This window comes from Mastigoproctus giganteus, chromosome 10, assembly GCF_048544385.1.
Source record: "Mastigoproctus giganteus isolate SK-2022 chromosome 10, ASM4854438v1, whole genome shotgun sequence".
In the NCBI taxonomy this organism is placed as follows: domain Eukaryota; kingdom Metazoa; phylum Arthropoda; class Arachnida; order Uropygi; family Thelyphonidae; genus Mastigoproctus; species Mastigoproctus giganteus.
In genome coordinates this window covers 126,541,007-126,561,500 of record NC_143584.1, presented here as the reverse complement: position 1 = coordinate 126,561,500, position 20,494 = coordinate 126,541,007, and the positions used below count along the sequence as shown (strand labels likewise).

General features: G+C 35.9%; 1 protein-coding gene across 3 annotated transcripts in view; it reads right to left on the bottom strand.

The window, feature by feature from the left end:
- Positions 1-17,431: 17,431 nt before the first annotated feature.
- LOC150079276 (centrosomal protein of 104 kDa) overlaps positions 17,432-20,494 on the bottom strand; it is a 211,455-nt gene continuing 208,392 nt past the window's right edge. For all 3 annotated transcript variants that reach the window (XM_090383351.1, XM_090383352.1, XM_090383353.1), the window contains 2 exons: positions 19,843-19,967; positions 17,432-17,706 (listed from right to left, as the gene is read on the bottom strand). In XM_090383351.1, coding sequence (XP_090239477.1) covers positions 17,475-17,706; positions 19,843-19,967 — 357 coding nt within the window. In that variant the 3' untranslated portion in view covers positions 17,432-17,474. The remainder of the gene's footprint in view (positions 17,707-19,842; positions 19,968-20,494) is intronic.

Below are 20,494 nucleotides of genomic sequence, written 5' to 3'. Positions count from 1 at the left end.
AAATATTTTGGGGCGTCAAATTGGATTTCGCTTACTGGCAGCGATTACTGGCATTTCATAGGATCCCTATGAAAGATAATGAAACACTGACCTTTTTTAACAAAGTGCTTCTGCTTTAGTCTCAAGTCAAGTTCAACTTCAGGAGAAAGCTAGATCTCTAATGGAGTCATTCAATTTATCTTGAGTAAACAGCTCCGTTCCAATGTCTCTTCATTGGGTGTGTACTCAGGTTCAGCTGAAGTTCTCAGGTCTCTGGCAATGGCACCTTCATTGCATACCTTTTCATCTAAAGAATCTAATCCATGCTGACGAGGTAATGGAATTGACATACTGTCATCATGAGAGATTGGCTTTCCAGGCAGGCGATCACCTGGAAGGCCTGCCCAATGTCTGTCTACACGACAGGGAGGTGGGCCGCAACTACGCATGTAATGTAGCAAACCTCAGTAGCTCGTACTGAATGCCCAAAATGAGTTTGGGATCATTCAAAGAGAAAAAAAAAAAAAAAAACATCCAAAGTCCACTGGTTAAGTGCAAGACTAGTGGATGCTACGATCCCGTACCTAGGGAGCCCAAATCCAGGCACCAGTAAATTCTCGCCTCGAGAGAAGGGCAAGAGGTCAGGAGAAAGAAGTCTCGCACCCATAGACAGTAATGAAAGTCCTTGGGTGCCGGCAAAAAAAAAATAAAAATAAATAAATAAAAATATCAAAAAAACAAATCCAAAGTCCACTTGTTAAGTGAAAGACTAGTGTATGCTATGATCCCGTACCTAGGGAGTCCAACCCCAGGCACCAGCAAAATCCTGCACCCACAGACAGTAATGAGTCCTTGGGTGCCAGCAAAAAAAAAAAAAAAAAAAAAATTAATCTCGCATCCATTTGGAGAAAGCAGTGAGTGCCAGCAATCCCGTCCCACAGGAGACCCAAATCCTGGGTACTAGCAAAAGAGTTTGCCTCGTGAGGCCACAATTTGTGCCCCCTTTAAGAGCAGAAATTGAGAAACAGCAAATAAAAACTCCGATCCATGGAAGGAGAAGGCAAGTTCGTATTGTCAGGTTAATGCAGCCAGTAAAGTCCAATCAGGTAGTCCAGTCGGATGAGTCCTATCGAAAAGTCATTCTGGTTTGAAATTAGTTCTTCTGGGAAAAGAGAAATATCATAGCAAGTATTCTATCTTAGGTATGTCCTGTCAGGTTAGTAAGTCCATTTTATAATATAACCATGATAGGTGTGCTGAATACTAAGTATTATTTTCAATAGAGTCCAAGGGCATAATCAAGTATCAGCATATTTTTTTTTTTCTTCTCCTCTTCTCTATTGTTTGAAGTTTAGGATACATTTCTAGATAAATGCAAAAAGCCTATTGTCTCAAAAAGCCAACATCTCTTTTCTTTTTGTGAATACTTCTAGTGCAAATCTTAGAAATGTCTGAAAGGATTCTTCATTTACCACGACTATAGCTTCATTTCCCTCAGCAAAATTATTATGATAAAATTTTATTGTTGATCTTTGGTCATTGTAGTTGGAGCAATGATAAATCACGAGTCCAAGTTTCCTTGGACCCGCAGGAGTAAAGCTCTGAGTTGACAAGGCCAAATTGAAATAATTTTGAATTTAGGGATCCGTGACCAGTGATTAAGTATGAAGAGTACAGACTAGGGCTGAACCGTTTCTTAACATCTCTTCCTGTGGCAAAGGTAACATCTGATATAAAGTTTCGTGTCACATTCCCAGTTTGGCTGGTATCCCATCTGGTTTGCCAGATGTTTATCAAATTTTTCCATATTTTGAGTTTTTCTTGCTTCACATCTGCATCTATATTACAGGTTATGCCAAGAATTTAATTATTTAATTTTTTTTAATTATTAATTATTATTAATATCCATATGATGCAAGGAAGCCTGAGGCTTATGCTGCACCAGGAAAAAAAAAAAAGTTCCCAAGTAACCCTGTGAGAGGGAGAGAGAGAGAGAGAGAGAGAGAGAGAGAGAGAGAGAGAGAGAGAGAGAGAGAGTCAAAAGTAGAAGGGAATCACCAAGAAAGAGAAAAATGATGATATCCAGCTCAGGACCCTGGGTGTGCCAAGCCCATTTCAGTGGGAATTCTGTATTTTATTCAGTAGCTGAGACCTTTGTACATGAGGTGAAGGTCCATTGGAAGCACATCTCCTAAGCACACCTGCAGTGCAGCAGAGGATACTGTCCTGCAAGCGCAAAGCATGGAAAGGGGCATAGATCTTTGAAGTGTGATTAGTTTACCTTTAAATTTGATGTTTGTTGCCCTGTGAAACCACGCTCCAGAGGCGTACATGGCCATTGGGACAAAAACAGCCTTGTAATATAGGGAAAGAGTTTTTCTATTTAATCCCCATTCAGTCTTGGTAATTCTGATTAGAGCATTAGTATACTTTTTGATCTTTGAAGTTAGATAGTTGACGTGGGCCACAAAATTTAATTGGTCATCCACAATAACTCTGAGATATTTGAGCTGTGGAACCATTGGGATGGAACATTGGGATGGAACATTAATGAGCGGAGGTGTACTGTAATCAGATTTTCCCCTGAAAGTCATCATCTTGGTCTTTGAAGGAGATATACTCAGTTTATTAGTGGCTGCCCAAGCAAGATCAGAGAGGACCATGTTGGTGAGAGATTCGAGATCTGGGCGAGATTTGCCTGCAAAGATGAGAGTCAAATCGTCGGTATATGCTATTGCGTGTGTCTTATCAAAACTGCGAAGCTGGTTAAGATGCTGAGGCTTTTGCAATTACTAATGAGTTCGCACAGATTGTTCATTTACCTACCAGAATACCAGCCTAACCATACAGCCAACACACTTGATCTTTTTCTCACAAACAACCCTTCTAAGTACACAGCCGAAGTGAGTGGTCCTTTAGGCACATCAGATCACAACTTGGTGATTGTCTCTTCTCCAATGGAGCCTTTATCTCATGGCTATTCCCAACCTCGTGTTGTTTGGCATTACAAGAATGCAAAATGGGATGACCTATGAGATTTCTTTCCTTCTTTTCCTTCATCAGATTACTGTTTCAAAACTTCTGATGACAAAGTCTGCTCAGATTGTGTCAGTGAAATTATTTATTCCACACTCAACTTTAAAATCTCATCATTTATCTGAACCTTGGTTTTCCAATAAATGAGCTAAGGCTGTTCAAGAGAAGAATGTTGCATATTGTAATTGGCTTGTTTCCAACTCTTCAGTTTCATTTTCTGCCTACATCAAAGCTTGCAACAATTGTAGCAGTTATTAATCAGTCCAAACTAGATTTTGAACAGGCTAAGAGTAGAAAACTTGCTTCTTGTCCTAATGGCAGCCAAGCATTCTGGTCTCTCACCAAAACTATTGGCCGCAACTTTTGCCCATCTCTGCTCCCACCTCTGTCAAAATCAGATGGTTCTTTTGTCACTTCAGCCAAGGATAATGCTGAGTTGCTAGCATTCCATTTTAATTCCAATTCATGTATTAATGATCTGCGTAAAACACCTCCCGCCATGCTCCATTCAATGCCTCCTGTGGTCTTCTGTCAAAAGGTTGTCAGAAGGATTCTGACAAACCTTGATGCTAAGAAAGCTCCAGGTACTGATGGTATTTCTCCACTTGTTCTCAAAACCTGTGCTCCTGAACTTACTCCTGTTCTTTGCCACCTTCTTTCACTTTCTTATTCCAAAGGTGTTTTCCCTTCTGCTTGGAAATTTGCTCATATCCAGCCAGTTCCTAAAAAGGGTGACAAATCCCTCCCATCCAATTATCATTTCGTTGCAATTACTTCTACTCTTTCTAAAATAATGGAGAAATCAATTAACCGTCAATTCTTAAACTACCTAGAAACCTTCCGTCTGATCAAACATCACGGAAGCCATCAGTGTCGATCCACTGGTGATATTCTGGCATATGTTACCCATTTATGGACAAATTCAATGGAAAAGTTTGGTGAAACACAAGCAGTTGCTCTTGACATCTCTAAACTGAGTGCCACCGAATTAGCTGCATGGAAATCCTTCAGAGCTGTTGTTAGTGGGTTTTTAGGGAATAAAAATGTTGAGAAGTATAAATAATTGATAGAAGAATTGTCGCATAACTATTAACAGTTAGGATGCCAATGTCGCAGAAGATACAGTTCCTACATTCGCATCTGGACTTCTTTTTCAGACAACTTGGGATCTGTCAGTGACAAGCAAGAGAAATGATTCAACCAAGATATCCACACTATGCAGCAGTGGTATCAAGGATGATGGGATCCAGCAATGGTAGGTGACTATTGCTAGTTTCTGATAAGGGAGGACCATTCTGCTCATAAGATGAAAAAATAACTGGAATTAGTACAGTTTCTTATTTTTTCTTCCACTTTTTGAGTTAATTGCTTAATTAAATCCAAATAGGTGTTTATAAAGTTTAAATATGCTATTTTTTATCTATTTGGAATGTTTACTAATCATAATTTCTATTTCAAGCAATAAATTTACAAGAAAGTAGTCAAGTACAGGGTGGTTAAAATTAAAGTATCCCTATGTAGGGGGCTCTGGAGCGAGTTATAAAGCTCTACTGAAGAGAAATTTGGACAACAGGTACAATAAAGAATGCGCTCACCATTTATTGGAAAAAAAAATTAGTTACAAAATTTGTCACTAGTTGGCGCTGTGGTAATACAAATCACTTGAACAGCACTACAATTGTTCAATGTGTCCTCCCTTTTGGTCAACAACAGTTTCTATTTGAAGAACAGCATTTTCTACAGCAGAACATAACATGTCGACTGGAATAGCTAGCACATGATGTCTAATGCTGTCCTTCAGAGATCGGCCAGAGTTTCACATCCTTCCCGATACACCTGGTTCTTCAAAAAAACCCCACAACCAAAAGTTGCATGGGGTGAGGTCCGGTGATCGGGGTGGCCAAGATGTCTGGAAACAACAGCTGATGACCCATTCATCTGTAAAGTGTTGCCTTAGCAATGTTTGGACACAATGGTGGATGTGGGGTGGCGCACCATCTTGCATGAATATGGTATCCTGAAGGCACGTTGTTGCAGCTCTGGTATTGCGAAATTTGCCAACATTTCATAATATTGCTGTCCAGTGATGGAACAGGTGCGGGGGTCCAGTCATTGTTACCTGTTCAAAAAAATATGGTCCAATCATGAATGTGGCCGTAAATCCACAGCACACTGTCATTTTTGGAGAATGCAACAGGGACCTCTTGGATAACTCGAGGGTTTTCTGTTGCCCAAATGCGGCAGTTGTGCATATTCACTTGTCCATTTAAGCAGAAGTGGACTTCATCACTCCAAAGGATGTTCCATGGCCAAGTGAAATCCACTGTCATTCGTGCCAGAAACTGAAGTGCGTATGTGAAATGAATATCTGCATCACCATGCTTTAGCCGCATCTTGTAAGGATAGTACCGCAACACCTGACACATTACTAGCCTTACAGTGAAATATGGCATGTCCACTTTAAAAACACTTACCAAGTATTTCAGAAAGATCTCCCAAGTTGGGAAGAGTTAACCTTGTTCAACCTTGTCTGTCTACCTCTCTCCTTCAGTAATGGAAAAACAGTTATAGTGTCAGTATGCATAGTTTACTGCATAATGTTTGTTTGTTTGCATTTTGCTTAGCACTTTATTATTAAAATATTTAAGCAGAAGCATAGGAAGTGTCTGAATCAGCTGTACAATTTCTTCTATGCGTGGATGGTTTACAACAAAAAATTAGAAAAGAAAATCTGAAGTACTGTATTACCAAATGTGCATATTCTTTATATTTTGGTTGAAAGCAAGCAGGACAAAATCTGGGCTCTGTATATGTGCTGTATTACTTTTACCACAAATCTGAAGATGTGGCTAACTGGGTATATTAAAAATATATGCCTTTTGCTATGAGAAACAGCTGGCACGCTGGCACCACCACATGGAGATTGACTTGATAAATCCATGACAACCATAGCCACATCTTCAACACGAGAGGAGTCCACTCGTGTTCAACCTCTACCTGGTTGAACACTAAGACGTCCTGTCACTTCAAATTTCGTAATCATTTTGCAGACAGCACAAAAATTCATAGGTCCACGGTTTATGTGCTTCTGACACCAGAATTCTCTGATAACTGCAGCTGCATTGTTGCTGTTCTGATAGTACAGCTTCACTAATAGAGCCTTTTCCTGCAACATTGTTGGCATTGCTGCTGTAGTGCAGGCAAACATCTACTGTATGATTTTGAAGCAACTGCTTTGCTTTTAAACAGTACAGTAGAGCTGAGTAGTGGCGCTGTGGCAATAACTTACAATTATGCAAATAACTTATGTTAAGTTATGCAGATAACTTATGTTAAATAACATAAGTTATTTACATAATCGTAACTAAGATAGTTACGCACCATACGGTGACAAATTTTGTAACTAATTTTTTTTTTTGCAATAAATGGTGATTGCATTCTTTACTGTGTCTGTTATCAAAATTTCTCTTTAATACGAGCCTTAGAACTCACTCCAGAGCCCTCTACATAGGGATACTTCAATTTTAACAACCTTGTACATTTAGATAAGTAAAAAATCACAAATTTTGGAAAAAAAAAGGCACACGAAGCCATAACACGAAAATGTGACATGCTACGAACTACTGTCATTTTCGTTTTCAAATGCGATGCGATTTAGTCAAAATCAGTTGATTTCATTCATGTTATCAAAAAAAAAGTTTAAAATTGTTGGCTAGTGTAATGTAGCTTTCTGCTTTACATTTAAAATCAGCATACATATTTTACATTAATCAGCATAATTTACATTTAAAAAATCACACAAACACCTCAAGTCTAAAACCTGGCTAAATGCAAGCCTCACTTCAGCCCTTCCCATCGTTGCAGGTGATACATACATAGGAATATGCCCATTCCAAATGCCTGGATTGATCTAGCATCAACTCTGAAATGAACTGATTACCCAAGCAGAAGGCTACTAACAAAGCAAGGGACAGAGTCTGGGATTAATACACCATAATCCGAAAATGACAATAATACCAAACTCATTTTTCTATAAATCAAGACAACCAATGATTCTCCTGGGCCATCCCAATAATTTTTAACCAAACTGGGAATCCTATCCTATTTCCCACAGGACCAATTTACCTTCTCCAATAAATTCCTCAGACCAGAGCCTATTATGCATCACCTGATCACTTATAACTGGGAGAATCTTAGGCATGTGGCCTCTGAAGATGAAACTTATAGCCCATTACAGCTACTGCAGATATCTATTTAGGGAAATAGTCCCTAAATTGTAGTAAGATGTACATATTATAAACACAAAAACCTGTATATATAGAAATTGTGATGATGTGAAATTTTAAGAATTATACCCCCAGGGGCTCACATCTGGTGAGTATGGGCTTGGCACACCCAGGGTCCTGAGCTGGATATCATCATTCTTCTCTTTCTTGGTGATTCCCTTCTACTTTTCTCTCTCTCTCTCTCTCTCTCTCTCTCTCTCTCTCTCTCTCTCTCTCTCTCTCAGGGTAATTCAGAATTTTTTTTTTTTGCCTGGTGCAGCATGTCTCAGGCTTCCTTGCACCATATGGCTAAGAATAATAATAATTTTAAAGTCTATGAATAAAAACTGACTGCAAACAGCTGATATATTAGTGAAAGTAAAAATCATATTGGATTTTTACTTGTTAATAACATTCTAAAAGAGCAAAGAAGTAACCCATCACATTATATTCCAGTCATTTCATTGTGAATAAATTATTTGTAAATGCATTTGTGCACGCAGGGATGCAATGCTGAAGCTGCACTAAGGGAAAATTGATATATAGGTTGCTCAATTGATATACTGTGTAAAGGAAGACTGTTTGGGTATGGAAACTGTTTCCAAAGTCTTTTCTATAGTAGAAATGCAGAAGAGCAGATAATCTAAAGGGTAGGTTATGGCGTGCATTCTGTTTCTTGTTAACTGTATGTGCCTCTTTTGTGGAATAGAGGGCATTTCATAAATTGAAAAACACTTACCAAGTATTTCAGAAAGATCTCCCAAGTTGGGAAGAGTTAACCTTGTTCAACCTTGTCTGTCTACCTCTCTCCTTCAGTAATGGAAAAACAGTTATAGTGTTAGTATGCATAGTTTACTGCATAATGTTTGTTTCTTTGCATTTTGCATAGCACTTTACTATTAAAATGTTTAAGCAGAAGCATAGGAAGTGTCTGGATCAGCTGTACAATTTCTTCTCTGCATGGATGGTTTACAACAAAAACTTAGAAAAGAAAATCTGAAGTACTGTATTACCAAATGTGCATATTCTTTATATTTTGGTTGAAAGCAAGCAGGACAAAATCTGGGCTCTGTATATGTGCTGTATTACTTTTACCACAAATCTGAAGATGTGGCTAACTGGGAATATTAAAAATATATGCCTTTTGCTATTCCTATGATGTGCCACGAACAATGCAACCACATTGATGATCGCTATTTCTGCATGATAAAAATAAAAGCAATGTCCAAAAAAAGCAAGCACAGCAAAAAATATCCTAACATATCATCTGCAATAAGGCCTGTTCCACATAACAAAGACCTGCCAATAGCAGATCTACCAAAAAATCATGGGATAAAGGAAGCAGTGATGAATATAGAAACAATTCTTATGCTGCAGACTTTGCTGGACTGTCCACTTCCACATATTAGAACTAAGAACCAGAAAATTATAACTCAACACACTTAATTAAACAGAAAGAGTTGAATGACTCACTTTGTAATTTAAACTAATCTCAAGAGCAAGCAGACCTCTTTGATTCTAGGTTACAGCAGTGGAAGTCACTTGAAGCAGGAACTAAAATTAGAATATATTGAAAATAACAAAGTGTTTTCGAAATATTTTGTTATGGAAGATGCTATATGTTACTGCACAGATATTAATGGTCTTCTGAAGAAACTGGGCATTGAACACAATCCTAATGAATGGCATATATTTATTGATGTCTCAATATTGTTTAAAAGCAGTTTTTCTGCACAATGGAATTCGTTCCCATCAATTCCTCTACTTAATGCTTTGGCCTGAAAGTATGTCCAAGATCCTAAGTGCAAACAAGGTACCATCACTTTGCTTGGAATATCTGTGGTTTGTTTGTTATTTGGTTTTTAGGAGCATTAGCAACTAACTAAGGCCATATTGCTCTGGGATATGTGGTGGTCATTCCCTGACCTTTCAGCATACGGAGGATGCTGAAAGGTCAGGGAATTTGGTGGTGACGAGGCTGGAACCCTGGTCTAATCAAGAAACATGTGCTAGACACTGCTGCTCCTTCCCACCTGGCTACGGAGGCGCCTATATCTGTGGTGATGTTAAAGTAATTGTTTCACAAAATACCATTGTTTTCTACGTTCAGTGGATAGTACTGCAACAGAAAAAAAATTATATTGTGCAGCAGTGGGAAAGGAGGGAAGAATTTTTACCAGGAGAAGTAATATAAAATATTCCGCTATTAAAACCAAAAAAAGGTTCTTCTTCCACCTCTGCAAAAAAAGCTTAGATTAATGAAGAATTCTGTTAAAGCTCTGGATAAGGAAGGAAGTTAATTCTGCTACCTAAAGGAAGTGTTTCCCAATTTAACAGATGAAAACTTAAAAAAGGAATTTTCATTAGGCCTCAAATAAAGAAACTCTTCAGAGATGATATATTTGAAACAAAACTTTAGACACTTGTAGCTTGGTGATCATTTAAAGCAGTTTGCATGGATTTCTTGGACAGTAAGAACATAATTATGAATCACTGGCATCAACTTTACTGCAATATTATAAAGTATGGGTTGCCAAATGTCTTTGAAAATTCATTTTTCTTCATCCTCCATCTCAGTTTTCTAACTCAAAATTTGGGAGCTGTAAGTGATTGGCAAGGGGGAACACTGTGTTCAGGATATATCCACATTTTATATAGTTCAATATTGCTGGGATACTGCCCTGATGGGAGATTACTGCTGGTTTCTTAGGAGGGAGAACAAAATAGATTACAAGAAAATCTCCAAGTCAAACATTTCTAAGAAAAGAGAATGTATGCAGTACATTATATGTTTGATTAAAATATTTTAAAATGAATAATATTCATTTTTGAGTTAGTATATTTATTATTGTATAATATCTGAAATTGGTCATTCATTGAGTTACTAAAATTTGCTATATTTTTCAATGGAGACATGATAGAGGCATAATTTTGGTTTGGAATCAATGAATAATGTCCTTTAGAATCTCAACTTTTGCTCTAGAGATACGAAAAAAATTTCTTTTTATTGGCCAGTGTAATTAGTTGTTCTCACATCCAGTGCTTCAAATTTGAACTATGCAATTATACAAATCTGACATCAGATATCTTGATATAGGAATATTTCACAATATTTACTCTTTCTGACTAGTACTCTGAGAGATATAAGGCCTCAAACTCCAGAAATTATTTTAAAATTATCTCAAAGTATTTCTTAAATTAATAAATTTTTAATTTTACTTTTTCACAGCATTTACGAAAACCAAAATTCTAAATGTACCAGTTGATAAGTTTACTTATTTAAATAATAAGCAGAGTATTTACAAGTTGGAGAAAATTTATCATAATTAATCATGGAAACTGAATGTCAAAACCAACAAGAACTTATATTTCTCCTTGTTTTTGTCAAATACTGACATTCTATTTATTAATATTTTCTGATTCAAGCAATGGTTAAGAAATGTGGCTCATCAGCTCATAAATTATTACATAAACATTTCCAAGATCAGTGCTACTGACTGGTACAAAAGCTTTCATTTACAGCTTGGCTGTACATTCTTTGACACTAATTTTCCTGACCTCTGCCATCTGAAGAATAAATAAATATTTATTTATTTAACATTCTTTTTATTTTTCAGTGGCTGGCTGATGAAATTAACACAGATTTGGTTAATAGAAACTCAGATAAATGAGGTCCTTCTGCACATTGCTGATATCTCACTACGTATTTTCTGAAAAATACTCAAAACAGAATCCATTCCATAACAAACTTGCAATATAAAACCAATCCCAAAAACTGAGCATTCAAAATGATTAAAGGATTGAACCCTCTCCTGTTCACTTGAAATTTACTACAGTACTGTAACAACCACATACTCTGAGGAAACAAAACTGAGCCTTACAGAATAGATAGATGGTAGTGCCAGATATGCGAGTTGGTTTTTTTACACTCTGAAGATCTAAACAAACCTTATGTTTAATGGTGATAGACTATGAAGTGGTTTCAATCAAAGTGTACAATTAAGTTTAATTGACCAGTTTTATTAATACAGCATGCAATTGTAGAGGACTCTAATATAAATGCATTTGTAGGGTATTAATTTTTTTTAAAGAAATTTATTGTATAGTACTGTTTACAACTGTATTCTCAAATTCACACTAAAACTCTCCCCTTTCTCTCTCTCTCTCTCTCTCAGCAACAGCATCTCTCAGGTTCACAATTTTATTGCCTTGCTAAGTGATGCACACTCCAGTGGAACTGCTTTAGTTCCACTGGCATGTGCATTACAAAGTTAAAAAGAAATTTGTAAATTCTATACCAGCAGTGGTGTATTAAAAACATATTCTGCAATCTACTCCACAAATAATCTGTACCTATAAGAAGTGTAATCAGTGTCACTATTACTGTAATAAACTTGAAATTCACTTACCTTTATGGCTAAATGAAGAACTATGACAATATGTATGTATGTGTAACCAGCAACGAACGTGTTCATCTGAAATGTCCCTTAAAAAAATCTACATGTCTGCTGCAGGGAGGATGAAAAATCAAAAAGGACACCTATCAAAGTGTCTACATCTATACTAAGAGTATCCTCTTTGGAGAGGTTACTTAACCTATAATTTCAGATACTTAAGGGGTGGGATCCAAGACTGTGTCCTCAACAAGGAGTGTCCTCTATATAGAGTTATTCATTAAAGGAGGTTTCACTGTATATACATATATACTTTGAAGACTAAACACACAAGGCATATGTTATGGGTTGAAATTAACTATATAATATCGGTGTAAATACACCATATTATAATAATACAAATTTGTATATGGGTAAACTATGGTGCATTTACACTGATATTATGTATATACATACGCACTCAGTGATCAGTGAATTATGACCACCTACCTAATATCATGTTGTGCCACTGTTTGCATGGATAACAGCCGCTATTCACCTAGGCATTAACTCCACTAGATGTCTGAAGATATCCATAGGGATCTACAGCCATGCTGATTTCAAGGATTTCCACAGTGTCAAAACAGATAACAGTTGCATGTCTATACACCTCACTTCCCATTCCAAAAAATCCCACAGGTGTTCAATTGGATTGAGGTCCAGTGAATTTGGAGGCCAACCAAGATGGATGATATCATCACTGTGTTCCTCGAATTACTTGTGCACAGTATATTATCACACAGTGACATGGCGTATTATCATCGTGGAAGATCCCATTTCTGTCCAGGAAAAAAAAAAATGTAACATGGCAGAGTGCATACGATAGACCTCACCAGTGAAACATTGGTCCATATACACCAGGGGGTCCTAGTTCTTGCCAGCAAAACATGCCCAGTATTAAGCAAACCACCACCCACCTAGATAGTGGGCACCATGCAAAATGGGTCTGTGAACTTGTGTTGCTTGTGCCACGCACAACAGCATCTTTCTGCATGTTGCACCAGATATTTGGACTCATCTGATAAGCACACTCATTTCCAGTCCTCCAGTGTCCAACCAGCATGTTGACATCATAGCACTTGCCCATTGTGCCTCCGTAGCCAGGTGGGAAGGAGCAGCAGTGCGTAGCACACGCTTCTTGATTAGACCGGGGTTCGAACCCGTCACCACCAAATACGAAGGATGCAGAAAGGTCAGGGAATGACCACCGCATATCCCAGAGCAATATGGCCTTAGTTGCTAATGCTCCTAAAAACCAAATAACAAACAAACAAACAAACTTGCCCATTGACGATAATCAGTAGTGAGAAGAGGGTGTCTCTTGTGTTATCTGCTGTGGAACTCCATACATCTGAGTGTGTAGCACATCATCATTTCGGATATTGTTCTTGCATTTCCCATATTGTATTGCGATGTCAACTGTCACACAGTGAGGTATCATCGAGCCCATACAATGTGCTGCACCCTTTGCTCACCATGAACATCCACATTGCATAATCCTTTACAGTTCTGTTGGCAGGAAGTGGTGTGACCCATTCAACACCATTCTTTGTACACCTTAAGCACAGTGGGACATAGTACAACACCTTAATTACTGAGCAAACGATAAGACATGCCCAACACACAAGCTCCCATAATCATGCCTGTTTGAAACTCCATGATATGTTTATTACATCCTATAAATGCTTCTTTATCACTTTGACTTGCACGATCAGATGCAAATTACCACTGCTGTAGTGTATAAAACTGTTTGGATTTTTATACTGTGTGCTATGCGTCATAGTACGTTACAGTTGGGATGATCACTGAGTGTATATATACATACAGTATATAGAATATCATTATATACAATTTATGCAATATATAAAATTTATAGCTGTATGTTTATAAATAGTTATATACAGTGCTTTTTTTGTAAAAAAAATAGGTGCCGGTACTCATTCTTTGCTATCAGGAAAAATTGAAAATTGAAAGGATATGAAAAGAAACTCTGAAATTTTTTTTTCCTGACACTGCTACTTTAGTAGTAATGTTTTTAGAATAAGAACAACAAATTAAGTGTATTAACACACGGTTTATTAAGCATAAATTTATTATTCAAGTATATAAAAAAATAAGTAAAATGTGAGTAAAACAAGTAAAAATGATTTCATAAAGTTTTTGTAGAATGTTCCAAATTTTTATTAAGTTCTCATCTAACACCCTATGCCAGGGGTCGGTCAGCAACCTTTTTTGAGTGAAGAGCCATTTTTGATCTAATTAAAAAAGAGCGAATCTGAAGAGCCGCACCTCAGCTCAAGCTGAGGGGGGGTGAGAGTTTTTTTAAGAAATAGAATAGAGTGGGAAGGTATTTATTAAAATCTATATATTTTTTGAAATATTATTTATTAATACTTTCGATGTATTAATACTTTATTAATACATCGAAAAAATGTAACAAACAACTAATTAAGTACAAATTAATGTGACTTTTGCTGATGAACTTCTTGAGCGTGTCTCTCAACATCATGCGAGCATGTTGTAATTAAACATGCTGAGCTTTAAACATGCTCACATTGTTCAGACGACGGTTTCTTGATTTATTTTTTTATATAGTTCATGTTCAAAAATATTTGCTCACAAAAATACGTCGAACCAAAAACTGAGAGAAGTCCAAATGCAAATATTTTCAAATTTATATATGGGTCCCAATTTGGTCTGCATTTTAAAGTCATCTATTGCCGTCCATTTGTGTAGAATTGCAAGGGCAGCCGTTTGCCTCTACAAATCCTCAATTTCAGTTTTAAGGCATTTTAGTCTTGCACTCCACATGTCCTTGATTTTTAAGTCCTCTTAACTCCATTTCAAATTGTGCTTCATGTGTTAAAAAAGCTGCATGCGGCTCGCAGGCCGCAGGTTGCCAACCCCTGTCCTATGCAGACTTCTTTTCTTCCACTTTATGTGTCGGTTGCTGAATGATGTTTCCAAAGCAGCCACGAATTGACATATTTTGGTGCCTCCGTAGCCAGGTGGGCAGGAGTGGCAGTGCGTAGCACACGCTTCTTGATTAGACCGGGATTTGAGCCCGTGACTACCAAATACAGAGGATGTGGAAAGATCAGGGAATGACCACCGCATATCCCCGGAGCAATATGGCCTTAGTTGCTAATGCTCCTAAAAACCAAATAACAACAACAACGACATATTTTGCTGGATGACAAAAACAGTGAAGAAACTGTTTTTGTCATCAACAAAGCGCTGGTTGGACTGGCAATCAGATTCATTTGTGAAAATCCTCATTCACATTCACTCCATGAAATTGGTATTGTACTCAGAGCATTCATCAAATGCTTCAATTCTTCTGAAACCTTCTTATCAATTAGGTATCCACAAATTGCATTTCTTTCATTTAACTGTAACCTAATTGACAATTTTCCAACTTCACTTTCACCAAATACCAACAATTTATGTTTAGAAGGATTAATACCTTCGTTGTCCTCTTTTTCCTTCTCTCATCATCGATATTGTCACTAGTTCTTAAATTTAAATTTGAATTTTTTCTTTTGTTTTTTTTTGAAACTGTCCAAAATGTCGGTGTCATTGGGATATTCAGGTACTGTGACCATGTAAACAGAGATAGGGAAAATGTGGATAACGCACTTCTGCGAAACAACAGATGATTATTTGTTGGAGTAAAAGAAAATCCCTTTTCTAATTCTCGAACGGGGCGCTTACGGTTGATTCACAAAGGTGTCCAACCTACAGCCCGCGAGTAAAGTGAACTAAAACAGTATTTTAAATTTTTTAATTATCAAAAAATTTTGCTCATTAAATGTTTTGTTTAGTAAATGTAATTGTGTATTGTACTTAATAAAAGTTTCGAATATTTTCAATTTTACTTTTACATGCAGCAAGATATCGAAAATGTAACACACTAAAGAAATCTAACTTGGAATTTTTTTGAATATGGCCCCTGTACGGGAAAAGGTTGGACACCACTGCAGTAGAAGGTGGGCCAGAGTCCATTGGGAATACACCTTGAACTGCTCACTCTTGACCAGCGCGACTTTTCCGTATGTGGGACAGGTGGTCGGATAGATTTTACCAGGTACCACTAAGTTGTAGAATGCTTTAGCTCTTTTAATTCCTGCAGCAGCACTAATTGCCTAAATTGCCTGAAGGTCAGAACTGCGAACAGTGCATACCGAGTTAATTCTCTCCTAATCTGTTCGCTATATGAAAATTTTCTTCGCTCAACGAAAACTATTTTAAATATAACTTCCAAGGGGAATTCAAAATAATTCACTATAAAAGGACTTCGTTAAACAGAGGTCCGACTGAGTAATTTAGTATTATAAAAATGGTTATACAGTTTTATATAGAAAATATCTTAAAAATAGATAGTAAAAAAAATGCAAATTTAGTTAAATAATTTTAAGCTTATTTGAATAGTAGGTAAACATGTGAAAAAAATTTACGGAATATTAAAAATTTTGAAGTGCACTGCATCCAAATGTTACACGTCACTCTTAATAAAGGAGCCGGTACGCCGTACCATTGCGTACCAACACAAAAAAAAGCACAGGTTATATATACAATCTGTAGTGAAACTCATAAAATTGTGTTTTTTTTTAATTCAGAAACAAATTCAAAATGTTTCACTTATAAGTCTTCTCACTTTCAAATGTGCCTACATTAAATTGAAGTAATGCATGTATCCATCATTATTGTTTTGATAAGCTGTAATAATATAACTTTATTTCCTAATATGGGTTTATTTCATCGTTTATTTCATTAATTCAAGGAAAGCTGTAGCAACTAAATTATCTATATTTCCAATTGGGTGAAGGTAAAGAAAGCCCACATGAGAAGCACGCAAAAGTTTGATAAATTTACCGGTAAAAGTACTTTGCCATAACGGCATTTGTATTGTTGCTCACTCAGTAAACATACAGTGGGTGTTATCAGTCAGGAGTAGAAATTAAATCCCGTGGGATATTGAAACCCTCCCGAAGTGGAGGGGGTAACCTGACCTTTTTTCTTTAGAATCACTGGTGGACTAGTGGATAAACTGTTTATTAAGAAAAAAAAAAGGCAAAGGTAAAGGAAGCCCACACAAGAAGAACGGCAAACTTCGAAAAAGTTTACCGGTGAAACTACGTTATAAACATTTTTTACGATACCAGAACTTCCAATATGACTGTGTTCGTGATTCAATTAGTTAATTCAATTAGTGATTCTACAGAAAAAAGGTCAGGTTACCCCCCTCCACTTCGAGAGGGTTTCAAGCTCCCTTGGGATTCAACTTCTACTCCAGACTGATAACACCTACCATCTGTTTACTGAGCGAGCAATAATACAAATGCCGTTACGGCAAAGTACTTTTACCGGTAAATTTCATCGAACTTTTGCATGCTTCTTGTGTGGGCTTTTTTTACCTTGGCCTCCAATTGTTTTGAATTTATCTGTCAATATAATTAACTAAATCACATTATCAGCTCTGACTTGCTCTAAAGTGCATATTATAATTCTCATTAAAATGTGCTTTTTACAAAATCTTCATGATCTCCCCTTTTTTTGCAGCTGAAAGCTGACTTGTATTAAAAAATTTTCAGCTTCTAAAAGTTGGCAGGTTTTGCAAACTTTATGCAAGTTTTCACCTAGGGAATCAAGCACATGTTTGACAGAAACTCCATACAAATTTTCAACTCTTTGCAGCTACACACAGAATTCTATAGTCATGAAACCCTGAAGAAACTTTATAATCATCTGGCATATTTATTTATACATTTCCTAGTTGCTTTTTATCAATCTTTGCCATTTCCTGAAATAAACGATGCAACAAAGCACTTCTCTTTGAAATATTTGAGTCTGATGGCAAATATTCTCTCAGTGGATAGCCAAGCCTCTGATACTGAAAAATGATAAGCTGAAGCAACTTTTCTCGAATTGGAGCAGCTGGATGTTCCAATCCATTCACTAAGAACTTCATCAGTTTTTCTAGAGGCAAAATACTAAAAACAAATAAAAAATATTAAGTAAATGAGTTTTGTCTTATTCTTTTGTGAACAGAATTTTTCATTTAGGAAATAACTTTTGCAACTTATATTAAAATAACTATAAATTCAATCTATATAAAAAAATACCTTGCACAGTTATAAAAAAAGATGAAAAAATTACCTTTTTTTTTTTTAGATTGTTTGATTGTTACAAATTTTAGATTGTTATAAACTAAATGAAACTGACAAAATAACCTGTTGTGTTTCTAATATATCTAACAACTAAATATCTAAGAAGCTGTTTATTTATTTATTTATTTTAATAATAATAGCTTATATTCTTGGGTTTGTGTATTGGCAACAGAAGTTTTATTTGCACTTATTATTTATATAGGATTAGGAATCTGAAACTGTACTAAACTGAATCTGTAATATTAGTTAATAAACAAATATATAAAATAAATAAATAATATTTTGTAAAAAGAAAAAAAAAAGTCTAATATAATGATGAGCTCCTAGTTTCCAATACATTAAAATCAACCCTGTTACCCAGAGTGGGCTGCTTGCTTCCTAAGCCATAATAAAAGAATAGCATCATCAACCTTCCAATAGTGTCATCATTGTCTACAGTAGTTATAACAGAGATCTCTAGAAGTTTCCTATGGACCCTACACACACTCTTGATATGACCCCAAAGTGATATGGTAGGTGTCAATTCAACAGTCCATTTCTCCGCAGACCTTTAGCAGCATGTCTGTGGTAAGTGATGCCACTACTTCAATGGCCTTGTGTTTCATTTTGGGAATGTCTGTTGGCAATTACAAGCATGGCACCTTTTATATAGTCCTGCAAAAAGAAGTCACAGGGTGTTAGATTTGGAGACCTGGGAGAACCAGGAATATACATCTTCTTCTTCTTTGGTACCTCATCCCACCTATCACTGAGGTAGTGTGTAATTGAGATTGTTGTTGTTGAAGTGGGAGTTCAATGGCACAAGAGCTACTACAGCCAAACTGTGCCACGTTATTGAGATTTTTCACATGTCCAACAAAAATGAATAGACATACCATCATGCTGGAAGTTGAAATCAGCAGGACCTTCACGAAGATGAGGACAAACCACAGTTCAAGTACAAAATGTTACCATTGATTGTTTTTTCCATAAAAAGGAAAGGATCATTGATTTTCTAATGTCAAATGTTACAAAACACATTTAGTTTTGCAGAGTCCTATTATGATTCATGACTTGATAAGCATTTTCAGTGCTCTACACTTGATTGTGGCAGCAGATTTTACTGCTCAAGTGAAAAGTGACTTCATCACTGAAAAACAAGCTATATGGCCACACCATCCTCATCCACTTTTTGTTGAGAGTCACAGCAAAATCTATATCATTTTTGTTACTCAATTTTAATGCCTGCACCAACTTGTAATGTTCCAAAAGTAAATACTAATGGAAAACACAGAGCTATGCCTATAAGTGGATATTGCAGACTTGCTGAAAAAATTTTACATTGTGCAATGTTTCATCAGTGACACATGGGCAGCCATTTTCCCTTAAGATAGTCTTTTCTTTCAAAGTGATTACACCAATCATAAATTGACTTATGTTGTAGTCAGTCTTTTTTGTATTTAACTGAAATATTTACAAAGTATACAAATATTTAAAATATTTACAAAATACTAAACCGCGGTATTTACAAATATACAATTTTCATTAATAAACAAAAAATGTTACAATTGAACATCAAATGTTAGACAGAGAATCACATGCACAAGGTTGGTGAACATTATGGAGGCAGTTGTCAATAATTAATTGCATTTGTAGCGATGTAATTGCCTCACCCTCTTCTCCTATTGGCTCGAATAAATATCACTAGGAGGAAAACTTTTTTAATGTATAGTATATGAAAATTATGTATATGAACATTATTATATTGTACAATATTACTGGAATATCTCTTTGAATTTCCCCTTTGAAAAGGTGCCATTTTAAAAGAGGAAATTCAAAAAATTTAGGATATAGACAAGATGTTGCAAAAACATTTCTGAATGAGATGAAAATAGTTGAAATTTAAGGTTTTCATTAAAACACTCTACAAACTAATGACTCTTCATATACAGATTTAAAACAAGTAATTTAAGTGCTTACTCGAGCTGGTCAGATGGATACTTTTTCAATAAATTTTCAATCAATTCACATTTTCCTTGTACTAGACGAATATGCATATTATGTTGAAGTGGTTCCAGGGTATAATGAGTTACAGCTTGCAAGTTCTATAATTTTAAAATAGGTTATCAATTTTTAAAATTACAAGATATTATTAGATATCTATTATTTTGAATTTGAAAAGTATCTTTTTTTTAATAATTACTTTATTAAACTAAATTAAGAACATTATTTTATATATATATACATTATGAAATATTGGAATAGATGTAAAAGGTATGTCAGATCAGATTAATGCCATCAATTGTAGATTGAACATTACATCAGTCTGTAATCTAATTACTATTGTAAGATTGTCGGGCAGTTACGCTCCCGGTATATCCTAAGTACCATTATAAAAAGCTATTTTCTTTGCTTTTCACTTTTTACTTTCTAACTCTAAAATTTTATACTTATACCTCAAGATCTATTAGAGAATTCGAGGGAAATTGAGGTACTATACTTATTCTTACCTCCTTTCTCCTTATGTCAGCATAAGCTTTCTTTTGCACACATATAAAATAAATAAAAAACACCACATCTGAAATGAAAATTATGGTTGGCACTCTTTTTCTGTATTATATTCTGTATATTT